The 14,525-nt window shown below is 27.0% G+C and overlaps 1 protein-coding gene across 1 annotated transcript; it reads left to right on the forward strand.

Annotated features, from left to right (window-relative positions):
* The first annotated feature begins 1,601 nt into the window (after window positions 1-1,601).
* On the forward strand, window positions 1,602-14,240 carry LOC148306686 (trypsin-7-like). Its single transcript, XM_088264546.1, has 5 exons — window positions 1,602-1,644; window positions 3,224-3,434; window positions 4,715-4,970; window positions 10,511-10,660; window positions 13,729-14,240. The coding sequence occupies exons 1-5, from the start codon at window positions 1,602-1,604 to the stop codon at window positions 13,873-13,875; spliced, it is 807 nt and encodes a 268-aa protein (XP_088120672.1). The 3' UTR covers window positions 13,876-14,240.
* Window positions 14,241-14,525: the final 285 nt, after the last annotated feature.

Raw genomic sequence — 14,525 nt, forward strand, 5'->3', positions numbered from 1 at the left:
TCGTTTTTTCTATGATTTTTAACTAGTGTTTGTATCAAAAAGATTATACATAAGAGTACATCTTTTGAAACTCGACTTTTTTTTAAATATTTTTATGTATTCATTTTAATCATTGAGTATTAATAATCTTAATGTTATGAGAAAAAAAGCGATAAGTTTTTTTTAACAATAATGTTTTTTTTATCGGTGGCTTTTCTTTGTTTAACGTTTTAAATACAATTAAAAACGTATCAATTTTATGCAGTTAACCAAACATGAAATCATTGGTCTAATACTACAAGGTGGTTTGAGATTTTTTGAAAACGAACTGACGAATGAGACATTTTTAATACTGAAGAACCTACTTTTTCTTTTTTACACATGTGACAACTGTTACAATCTGATTAAGGTGGTATTATATATATATATATATATATATATATATATATATATATATATATATATATATATATATATATATATATATATATATATATATATATATATATATATATATATATATATATATATATATATATATATATATATATATATATATATATATATATATATATATATATATATATATATATATATATATATATATATATATATATATATATATATATATATATATATATATATATATATATATATATATATATATATATATATATATATATATATATATATATATATATATATATATATATATATATATATATATATATATATATATATATATATATATATATATATATATATATATATATATATATATATATATATATATATATATATATATATATATATATATATATATATATATATATATATATATATATATATATATATATATATATATATATATATATATATATATATATATATATATATATATATATATATATATATATATATATATTTATATTGTATATAAATAAAATTTGTTTTCTAGAATTTATAAATATTTATAAATTCTAGAAAACAAAAAACCATTCCAACATTCTTTTTTTTTAAATCCTTTCAATAACTCTTCATTTCAGAAGCATATAATTAATTCGAAGAAAAACTTATTTTATTTAATGCAATAAACGGTGATTTAAGAAAAAAATTTACTTATGTGACCAGGATTTGACTAAAGAAAATTCAGTTGAGACTTTATGAATACTGGGCCTTAAGGCAATAATTTTTTAGTTAATGTTACTACCCAATTTCGGAGAAAACATTGAAATCGTATACCAAATGTAGAAAGTATACCTGTTTCAAAAATTATATACTATTCAGGGATATATACTTTATATAGATATATACTTTACACATTAACTTATCTATCCCTGAATATGACAAGGTGCTTGTCGAAATCGATTAGAAAAAAAGGTAAAAAATAATAGAGATTAAAAACAGTTTTATTATAGTTTTATTCAATAAAGTTCATAAATTGTGCCGCATATATCATTTAAGAAAAATTTCATTTAAATTAATATTTTTCCCACAAGTTTTATGACCACCCGCTTGGTATATAAAGTATAATGTTCACGATAGTAAAACATTAAACAAGATTAAATTTTAAATCGCATAAAATATTTCCGACTCAATTCATTTTTATATCGACATGAGCTATGGCTTGGTTGGCGTTTTTACTTCTGCTCTTGACAATATTGAGTAAGTTTTTAGTATTAACATTTTTTATTTATTAGCATTTTAAGTATTCCAAACTGTTTGGTATTTTGTGAACGTTTAAAGCACATATTAACGTATAAAAATGTTGATCCATTAAGCGATTTTAAGTGAGCTTTTGAAGTAATTCTACAATCATTTATTAAAATCAAAATATGCATATTTCAAGTTAAATTTGAGAATTAAGTATTTTACATACCAGGGAAATACTGTTTTAAAATAAAATTTAATGTACGTATTTTCATCTATTTTTTTTGTTAGGTAAAATTGACTTACTTACCATCTCCTCATTTCGCAGGTTAAAGTGGTATTATCAAGTAAAAATTATATTATTAATGAATTTGGCATTATTTTATAAAAGGTAAATGTTTGTGTTTTTATTATTTACAAAAATACTTTAATTTCATACTTTTTCTGTGAGCCTAAGCGGCTATTAGAAAAAGGTATTAAATTGTGGTAGAGTGGGTTCGAACCGAAAAACTCTGACTCAATAGTCCACGGGACCACAAATCGATATTAATTTTGTTGAATGACAAGTTGATTATTTTAAAAATTAAAAATTTGTATAATACCATTTATTGAGTGTTTTTTCATTACACACGATTATTTTCGAATACCATATATATGTTTTCATTAGCGAACTAGTAAAATGATGACAAAACTAATAATCTGTTTTTGTCTTCACCTATTGATGAAAACATCTGCAGTTTTCGAAACTAGTCGTATGTATTAAAATAAAACTCAATAAGTGGTATTAAACTAAATTTTATTAATTTTTATATCTCAATACAGATGAAGAAGAATATGAAACTCTGGGCTATTACTGGGCTGTCATAGACTGGTTTAAGTGATCAATTTATACACGCGTAACATTCATTAATTGTATCCATGATTGGTCGTAAGACCCGTAAATCCCCAGATATTTTTTTTTTAATTGAACACTCGGTTTATACCACTCAACGCGTTATAATTTCATTAATCACGACTGGTTTCGAAAACTAACAGATATTTTTTATCTACAGGTGAAAAGTAAAAATACCATTGTGTCATTCCAGAATGTTAATGTCGAATTAATAAATAATACAAATATTCTCAATATTTTATTTATTGTTTCGGCATTAACTTTGTGGTAAGACATGTTACAAATGATTAAAGAAAACACTTCGTTTTTTACCACTTGAGTTTTATTATAGACTACATGTTTCAGAAGTTAAACTTCCATCATTCAGTTATTATACAGACCTGAATGATGGAAGTTTAACTTCTGAAACATGTAGTCTATAATAAAACTCAAGTGGTAAAAAACGAAGTGTTTTCTTTAATCATATTCTCAATATTATGAATATTTAAAGCATTTACCTTTTGGTTAGTCATTTTTACTTTTATTTACAAAAATGTTAATAATATTAGTGTATAACCACTCACCGAGATTTTTATGTCTACCGAAGACAATCACTACCACAGAATGCAAAGCAGTCAGCTGTACTGACGAAGAAACGGGTACGTCTCGAAATCGAAATATAAATAATACAAAGTTTAATTATTTTTGTTGTTTTTATTATAGTTGGTGTTGATGCTAATGCTGATACCGTCAACCATGAAAATTTTTTAATGAAAAGGTTGAAGGAATTCGAGTCTGATCAGTCCCTAGCTTCTAGAATCGTCGGAGGGAGAAAGATCTCCATAGCCACCTGTCCATACTCTGCCAATTATGGGCTTATCTGTGGCGCTGCGATTCTCAGTGGATATTGGCTCATAACAGCTGCCCACTGCGGGTAAGAAGGATTTAGCAATTTTTTAAACCATTTTTTTTTAAATACCAAACAATTCATATTATCGCTCACTCCTTTCAACAACGTCAAATATAAACAAAAACTTGATTTTTCAGGAGATCGTTTTTAAAGTTTCAAAATATGATAAAATGTATTAAAAATAAATATCAAACCACTTATTGAACTCTTTACTGTGCTTCTTTGAACATACCTTTTTAGGTAAAATCTGAAGGTATTTTCTGCATGTGAAAAATATTTAGTAAGTAAAAAAAAAATAATTAAACAATACCTTTTCTTTAAAATACAAAAACATCTTTCTTCCCTGTAGCGGGTAAATTTTAACTTAAAAATATGCCGCTTTTGCTGGGATATGGTACATTTTTTGAGCATTTTGAAAACATGCTCAACTAAAATTGATGATTTTCAATATATGACGTTGTTGAAAGGAGTGAGCGATATGAACTGTGACATGATATTGATCTAGGAATTTCAAGAATTTGTGAACTTCAGTTGTCAATCATGGGTAGAATTGGTGAATGTTACACGTGTGTAAAGTGATCACTTAAACCAGTCAAACTTCAATATATTTTTTTATGTATTAATTTTTAAATCAATCACAGAGTTTTTGAGTCTCCCAAGTTGTATTTTACTAACAAATACACATAAAAAATAATATTGTGACAATTGTTTTGCCTAGTTATGGCATTTTCAAACGAATCTGAAGATCAAATGGACTGACGTTCCTTATGTAGCTATACAGTTCTAAATGACAGTATTAACATGTGCACCAATAATTTATGGGAGACAACAGTAGCTTATGAGGGATGAAGGTACGTACCCTTATATTTATTTTATGAGAAAGGAAGAATTTATTATATAATTTCGAGAAATAAAAATACTTTGTTTTGATCCACTCAAATTTTTACTAACCAACTAGCTTCGGCAACAACCTGTTGCCCTCTTCAGGGTTTAATTTATGACCTGAAGAAGGCAACAGGTTGTTGCCGAAACTTGTTGGTTAGTAAAAATGTGAGTGGATCAAAATACAAAGTATTTTTATTTCTTGAAATAATATATCAATATGATCCACAAAGTTAATGCTTTCAATATTCAAAACAGAAGAATTTATTGACTGACTTTTTGTGGATATTTGCACGTACTTTGGGATCACATACTCCTTGAGGTGTGATCAATATTCTTTTTCATCTAGGTTGAGATATAAAAAAATAACATTGTTTTTTTATTTATTAACTTTTTTCTAAAGAGGTGTTTTTTTGTTTCAGAAATTTACGGTTTGTTTACACAGGTTCCACTTACTTGTCGAGGGCGCTACAAAGCCAAGTAGATCGGCACGTGGTACATCCTTACTACAACAAACCGTCCAAGCGCTACGAATTCGACTACGACTTTCAGCTTCTAAAACTGAAAAAACCATTGGAGATGTCGACTACCACGCAACCGATTCAAATTGGAACCGAAAGCGATATCGAATACGGAACGTTTGGTATTGTTACTGGGTGGGGATCGACTTATGAATTTGTGAGTATGTTTCTTCTTCCTTTCATTTTCTTTTTCTTCTTCTCTAGTCTTCTGTTCTTCACTGCTGGACAAAGGCCTCTTCAGTATCCTTCCATTTCCTTCGATAAGTTGATACTTGCATCCAGTTTCTACCCCCCACAGCGGCTATGTCATCAGAACCACTTTTTTGAGGACTTCCAACGCCCTCTCCCAAGGTCTCCATCTCAAAAATTTTACTGTCCATCTTGTGGGATCCTGTCTTGCAGTATGTCCTGCCTATTGCTATTTCAGTTTTGCCATGCGATCCATGATATTCTCTATTTCTGTTTTGTTCTTGATTTCTTATATTATTTATTGATTCGGCATTAATTTTGTGGAATGACATGATTATTTTATTCAAATTAAACACTTAAAATGATTAAAGAAAACACTTCGTTTTTTACCACTTGAGTAGGGGAGAGTGCCCATGAGTGGGACAGAGGATGAATGGGACAATCGTCCTCCAGCCCAAACTATTGTTACGAAAAAAAATAAAAAATTAGCCAACATTAACGCTACGATATTAGACAGATTAATCTTCAGACCTCAGTTCTCGACTGACAGTGAAGCGAGTAAGACGTGTTACAATTTTTTTGCGTCAAAAAGTAAATTCTATACTGTAATTTGATTTTGTATGTACATAGAAGTTATGATAAGTGCTCCAATCGATATATACAATTATTTATGTCGGTTCTCTCAGGATATTATAAAGTAAGTTTCATCAAATTTACTTTAGTATAAATGTATCGATTTACCTTTTTTTCTAAAAATCACGCATTTCCTTGAATGGGACGCGTCCAATGATCATGAATGGGACTGTCTCACTCAAGGGGAAATTATCCCATTCATGGCGAATACTTTTTATTTACATTAAAAATCGTTTGTACTCGTTTGTATTACACGCATTGTAAACATTATATTGTTTTTAGGTTATTATACCACGAACACGCATCACCATCACCGTTTAAATTGAAGCTGCTGTAGAAGAAGTTTTAAATAAAAAGCAAAATATTAGGTCGGTTGCAAAGACATGTGGAATAGGAAAATCTTCTCTTTATAAACATGTAAAACAAGTAAAGGCTGATATTTCTAGTGGTTAGATATTTATACATACACGTAAATAGCATAGGAAATAAAGAGCCTTTCAGCGGAAGCTAAACTGGCAGTGCACAACGGAGTCCTGGTTCTAACTCTAATGTTTGGAAGTGAAACATGGAGTTAGCAAAAGAAGGATGAAAGTAGACTGAATGCAGGACAAGTGCGATCTCTCAGAAGAATGTACGACAAAAAGATGTATGATAGATGTTCGAATAGTGAAATAAAGAAGGAATGCAAAGCTTAGATAAACATTATCGATAAAATTAAGAAAAGTGTGTTGAGATGGTTTGGACATGTAAAACAAATGAGTGAGGAAAGAACGGTTAAACAAACTTATGAGGCGAATGTAATTAGAAAAAGGAGCAGAAGAAGACCGAGAAAAACATGGCATGATCAGGTATGCCAAATACTTGAAAGTGGTCAGGTTAGGAGTCGTAACAATTGGCGGGTATGTATGAGGAGATGCATGAACGTGGAAGAGGCGAAGAATGTTTGCAAAGACATAGTGGTGTGGCATTCTATTCTCTCTGCCTACCCCTCCGGGGAAGCGGCGTGATGGTTCGTTAGTTTTTTTAGTTAGTTTACTCTGAAGCGAGAAGAAATGCTTTCCACGTATTTAAATTCAGCTGGAAGAATATGTTCTACAGTACAGAAAAAATCAGCAAGGGGAAATCAAGTATAATCTCAGACACTCCAGAAAAGGACAAGTTTTTGAAAATACAATTATTGAAGAATGGAAAACGAAAACCAATAGATAGACCAAAAAATAAGCCTAACGCTAAAAGAGTTTAAAAAAACTCTAAGAAGAGATTTCAATGAGTGATGACAGATATCAGTTCAGATCAATCAGTTGAAATAGAAAGTGTATCACTGACAAAAACAAAAGTAAAGGAGGATAATAAGTGTCACATATGTGAAGGAGAATACCAATTTAGTGTTATGCAATGGCTTAAATGTAAATTATGTGGCCCATGAAAATTGTGAAATATTAAGTTATCTGAACTTTTTTTGCCAAAAATGTTGCAAAAATGATGAATAAAATTTCTTTTGCGTGCGTCTACGTATTATACGAAAGTGTCTACCGATTATTTTTGTTTTAAAATATAATTTTTCCATAGATCTTGCATTGTAATAAATGTCCCATTCGTGGTATACTTGTGTCCCACTCTTGGGAGGGTGTTTATGAATGGGACATTTTAGGACATTATTTGAAATCGATTTTTCAGGCAGTTAGGTTAATTTTTTTAGAAAACAAAGTAAAGCATTTTTGTAGCCAAAAGATTGAATAAAGAGATACCATGTTTACTTTTTGTGATTTATTTTATAGAGGAGAACTAGAGAGGCAAAATTAAAAACGTCCCATTCATGGGCACTCTCCCCTACTTCGTTTTTTACTCAAGTGGTAAAAAACGAAGTGTTTTCTTTAACCATTGTAACATGTCTTACCACAAAGTTAATGCCGAAACAATAAATAAAATAAACACTTAAACATGCACAATTGAAAATTTACGATTTTTGATACATGACGTTTTTGATACATGACGTTTTTGATACACGACAAATTTGGAATTCGCAAATCATATCATGGAAACTAACCACTCATTTGACTCTCATACACTTAAATTATTACACTCTGTTACAAATAAAGGTCAAGTCATGAATAATTTAGAAAATTTAGAATTACATAAAAATTTAAATTCAGATAAAGCAATAATTATTAATATACTGTTTCAAAATACGTCACCATTATTATCAATGTTTCCTTTTACAAAAAAATTTGTTCCTTAACCCCCCTTCCTATATTTATTAACCTATATATACACCTAAATACATTTTTGTTCGTTAGTTTTAATTTGTACCAGAAGATGAAAACAACTGTCGTTTTCAAAATTAGTCGTACATTCAAGTGTTTAATTTTAATAAAATCTCCATTTCTTACTTTTTGTGAAGAAGTATAATTTAAGTTTTATTTGTTAAATACCGCTATTTTTCAAGATGTGTTGAGACACGTGTTTTGATGCCTTCCGCATCATTTTTTTTTTCAGGAATTGTACAGCTTTACATTTATATAAGTATAAAATAAAAAAATATTTACATTAATATAAATAAAGCCAATTACACAATTCCACATTTATGTTATAATAACGATCAAAAACATCAAGAGTTAAAAAATAAAACAAAAAAATAATGGGAGCGTGTGTGTGTGACGAAGGGAGTAAAAGGGTAATGGTATGGTATAAAAAATAGATTTAGAAGGAAGGAGAAGGAAATTTCCAAACACATGTAAAGCTAAGTCTAAATTTAAGAACATTTTGAGTGTGTCCAAATACTTGTTCACAAAATCTGGATTATCTCCAATTACAGGAGTTATTTTCATATTGTTTTTTAACATCTCATTAAAGATGAAGAAAAATATGGAAATCTGGGCATTTACGGGGCTGACGACCGTCTTATGATCCAAGATTCGGACCTCACATACTAATATAAGAGTTTCTGCTTAGTAAAAAGCTTCTTTACATCTCACCAATAGATGTCTCTAGTGAAGTTCTATTGATTCAATAACAAGATTTCTAAAATTGGTTCATATATATAGAACTTCCAAGAATTTGAGTAGTGTGGTTGTCAATAATGGGCAGAATTGGTGAATGTTACACTGTGTAAAGTGATCACTTAAACCAGCCTATGATGGTCGTCAGCCCCGTGAATGCCCAGACTTCCATATTCTTCTTCATCTTTGATGAGATGTTAAAAAATAATACTAAATTTAAGAGTTGTGTCCTTGGGACGTTGAAGAATGAAGAGGAGGTAGAAGCTGTTCATATTTTTTTTTGTGTATTTTTTTTTATCAGTGGGAACATGGACATTAGGGGTGAGGATTTGGTCATTGTCATTTTGTTAATTATTTTTTTTATTATTTGTTCATACTGAAATTTACTATTGAATTTCTAATATTTGAAAATGTTGCAGTTTGAGTTTTCGTATCATTATTTTTTTCCTACCTTATTGTTGTAAAATGTGTAGTTATTATTATTATTTTTTTGTTTTATTTATTCGGGAATTGTACAGCTTACATATAAAAAATGATTTAAAACAATAGTTACATTAACAATAATAAACATTACATTACATTAACAAAATATACAAACAATTCCACATTTATGTTATAAAACTATTAAAAAACATTCAGAGATTAAACAAAAAAAAGGTATTTTATAAAATAATAGATTGAGCAGGAAGGAGAAGGAAAGGAGAAAAATTAATAAGGGTGGTTAAAGGATTTTTTTTCTAGGTAAGAAGTTTAAAAATATATTTATAAATATACATACATACATATACATACGCATACATACACACATATATATATACATATATTATCAAATATTGATTCATTAGCGAACAATAAAAAAATATTTTACACAATTCATACTCATGTAAAATTTAACATATTTTATTTTATTATGAAAACTCATGTCAAATATAAATTTCAATAATGAAAACAAAAATCTTATTTTTAATTCAATTCAATTCAAACCCTTGACCGCACCCCAATGGTGCATAAGGCTCTGCATTATATAAACACAGTGTTATCTTGTCGTTAACACACAAAGGAAAGGTGATCAGCCCTCCGCTTCAGTTACTAGTCCAGGGTATTGAATAAATGTTAAACAGTTCAGTTTATTCAATAGATATTAGAGTGGAAAAAATTATCATGTACATACTTAATTACAAATCACAAATTACAAATGTGTCCTCACTTAGTTTTTACGTGCCGGGGCCAAATTTTCCTAAATTAATTTATAGTATTATATACATTAAAAAAATATGGCATGCAATCAAATACAACATGGCCGAATGATTTCATTTCAGAACTATGCTATCTTAAATATATGTATAAGTTCCAAATATTTGAATATTATGCTTGTCATGGATAGATTAGTAAATATATAAAATGATCACGTAAACCAGCATATGACAGGTCTTTAGCCCTGTTAATACTCACACTTCCATGTTATTTTTCATTTCAATTTCAATTTATTTTATTTATAGATAAAATACACATTACAAACTTCAATTTAAATCGTATACATTAACAAAAATAGAAAATAAGCAAGAAAACTATTGCTAAAGGTGTAGAAGACTTCAGAGAACTCCTTCAGACACATGGAACAGATCAATATCCAATGAGATATTGTTCAACATAACGGTAGCTCTTCCTACAGACATAACCATCGGCAGGTTGGTCCTGTGTATAGGAATGTGAAACAATCTAAGTCGACGCAGTCTTAGGTAACTATCGGGAACATACAGACCAATATTCCGGATAATTTCAGGATTATCGATCATACCGCGCAACAATCGATAAAAAATATTTTTCATCTTTGTTGAGATGCCAAAATGTTGATTTAAAAAAATATATATTTCAGGGTCCGGCCTCAAACCACCTGTTGACTGTTCGAGTGCCTATTATCTCGGTGGAGGAATGCAGAAAGAAAGCACACGGCGCATATTCTAAGTTCGTAAATCAAAGGATGTTTTGTGCAGGGTACCAGCGAGGAGGGAGGGATACGTGTCAGGCATGTTTATTACAAATTAATAATTTTTATTTTATTAAATTCACAATACACGTATAGACTTACATACACAGTATGAATAATAAGATGTGTTTTAAACAACAAAATTACAAATATATATATATATATATATATATATATATATATATATATATATATATATATATATATATATATATATATATATATATATATATATATATATATATATATATATATATATATATATATATATATATATATATATATATATATATATATATATATATATCTTCTCAATCTTCATAAACACCATATCTACCCACTTGAGTTGTTCTTATCATCTCTACGCCGACGACCTTCAAATTTATCTTCACACTGATGCCAAAAATGTTGACAATGCTATAAAAACGTTAAACTCTAATCTCTATTCAATCTCTTGTTGGTCCAAAGATAATGGTTTACTGATCAACCCAAAAAAATCTCAAGCCATTGTTATAGGTAGTCGTAGACAAATTTCCCTTCTAAACTTAACTACTTTATCACCTTTAGTAATTAACAAATCTCCAATTCCTTTTACGAAAACTGTAAAAAACCTTGGTATCTTAATGGACCAACACTTAAGCTGGAATGAACAGATAACTGAAGTTAGTAAAAAATTTTACCGCACTCTCCACTCATTAAAAAGGTTGCAAAATTTTCTTCCGCCCACTGCTAAAATAAATCTGTCACAATCTGTCCTCCTATCTTCTCTGTGTTATGCTAATATATGTTACCTTAACGCTAGCACGGAACTTATTAATCGTCTGGAGCGTCTTCAGAATCATAGTATTCGCTTTATTTTTAACTTAAGGAAATATGACCATGTTTCACCCTGTCGCACTGAATTAAAATGGCTTCATTTTAAACAACGCATAAATTCACAATCTCTTGCCCTATTATACAACATTCTTCACGACCCCAGTGCACCAATTTATCTTGTAGAAAACTTCGTTTACCTTTCTGATCATGGTCTATCGCTTCGCTCTTCCCAAGAGAGAACACTCTCCATTCCTTGCCACAACACAGCATTCCTCAGTAATTCCTTTACTGTCCAAGCGGCTAGACTCTGGAATGAACTACCTCTACATGTAAAAAATGCACCTTCTATCTTAACCTTCAAAAAACGCCTGAAACATCATTATCTTACCTTAGAACCCTAACTGTCCATCTCCTCCTCCCCTGACCCCTCCTCTCTTTCTTAAACTTGCTACCGAATTCTACCTATTTATCATTAGAATCCTAGAATACTTTTTTGTCTAATTGTTAATTAATTGTTTTTAGTTTTTTGATAAAATCTATTACATCAGACAATAATATGTATTAACTTTTAAAAACGTCTGAGACATTACTATCTGTCATTAGAATCCTAACTGTCGATCAAACCTCCTCCCTCTACCTCCTTCCCTAATCTCCCTTCTTCCTTTGCCCTCCTTATTATCGTCTTTTGTTAATTTATGTTTCTTTTTTAAATGTCAATTTGTAATTTATGTTTTTTTTTAAATGTTCAAGTACTATCTGCCCACTGATTGCAAACGGCTATATATGGTATCAAACGTTTTGATCAATATCACTAGTCCGTCTTTGGTCGGTTGGAAGATATTGCTTTTTAGCAATAAGCCCGCCAATGTACTTTTTATTTTCTGTACATGAAGTTTAAAAATAAAAAATAAAATTAAATAAATAAATATATATATATATATATATATATATATATATATATATATATATATATATATATATATATATATATATATATATATATATATATATATATATATATATATATATATATATATATATATATATATATATATATATATATATATATATATATATATATATATATATATATATATATATATATATATATATATATATATATATATATATATATATATATATATATATATATATATATATATATATATATATATATATATATATATATATATATATATATATATATATATATATATATATATATATATATATATATATATATATATATATATATATATATATATATATATATATATATATATATATATATATATATATATATATATATATATATATATATATATATATATATATATATATATATATATATATATATATATATATATATATATATATATATATATATATATATATATATATATATATATATATATATATATATATATATATATATATATATATATATATATATATATATATATATATATATATATATATATATATATATATATATATATATATATATATATATATATATATATATATATATATATATATATATATATATATATATATATATATATATATATATATATATATATATATATATATATATATATATATATATATATATATATATATATATATATATATATATATATATATATATATATATATATATATATATATATATATATATATATATATATATATATATATATATATATATATATATATATATATATATATATATATATATATATATATATATATATATATATATATATATATATATATATATATATATATATATATATATATATATATATATATATATATATATATATATATATATATATATATATATATATATATATATATATATATATATATATATATATATATATATATATATATATATATATATATATATATATATATATATATATATATATATATATATATATATATATATATATATATATATATATATATATATATATATATATATATATATATATATATATATATATATATAATCTAATTTCGAAACATTGTGCTTGAATCACTAGAATTTTACTAGAGACATCTACTGGTGAGATAAAATAAGCTTTTGTATAAAGCAGAAACTCTTTCAATTGAATGTTAGTCTGAATCCTGGATAATCACATACATGAGAAATGCCAGAAAATGTCATTTTCGTTTTATTACCTTAGCTTATAATTTGTCCAGTTGATTTGTTTATTTATTATTAATTTCAAAATGAACTAGTCATATTATAAATAGATTTAATATTTATACATTTCTAGGGTGATTCCGGTGGACCGCTTGTGCGTAACAATCGTCTTATTGGGATTGTCTCTTTCGGGGTAGGCTGTGCAGAAGCAGATATGCCAGGAGTGTATGCCAAAGTTCCCGATGTGAGAGACTGGATCAGGGATTTCACTGGTGTTTAAATTATTTAATTAAAATTAAGCATTTCAAAATATACAATAAAATTATAACTACATATCGCTCACTCCTTTTAACAACGTCATATATCAAAAATCGTAAATTTTCAGCTGTGCATATTTTCGGAATGCCTGGAAAATCTACTTTATCCCAGCAAAAGTGGCATAATTTTAACTTAATATTTACCAGCTACAGGGCAGGAAGTTTTGTTTTTGCATTTTGATGAAAACGTATTGTTTAATTATTTTTTTTATATATATTAAACATTTTTCAAATGGAGAAAAAAATTTCAGGTTTAACCCAAAAAGATCTGTTGCACAGTGAAAAGTTCAATACGTGGCTTGATATTTAATTCATTTTATTATATTTTTTAACTTAAAAACGATCTCCTGAAAAATCAAGTTTTTTGATATATGACGTTATTGAAAAAAGTGAGATGTATATTGTTTTATTTTATCAGTGACTAGTTTTTGTCATAATTAATGTATTTATGTAATAAAACACTCTCCCAATCATTCATTGTTAACTTTGTGTAATACCACATTTATAAACTCTTATTCGAGACTACCGGTTTCGGAAAATCATTCCATCGTCATGTCTTACAATAAAATGACAAAGATTTGAATTTGTATAAAAATTTGTATTCAATTAATTT

The sequence above is a fragment of the Brachycentrus maculatus genome, unplaced genomic scaffold (genome assembly GCF_059751285.1).
Source record: "Brachycentrus maculatus isolate JH-2025_06_01 unplaced genomic scaffold, ASM5975128v1 h1tg000231l, whole genome shotgun sequence".
Taxonomy (NCBI): Eukaryota; Metazoa; Arthropoda; class Insecta; order Trichoptera; family Brachycentridae; genus Brachycentrus; species Brachycentrus maculatus.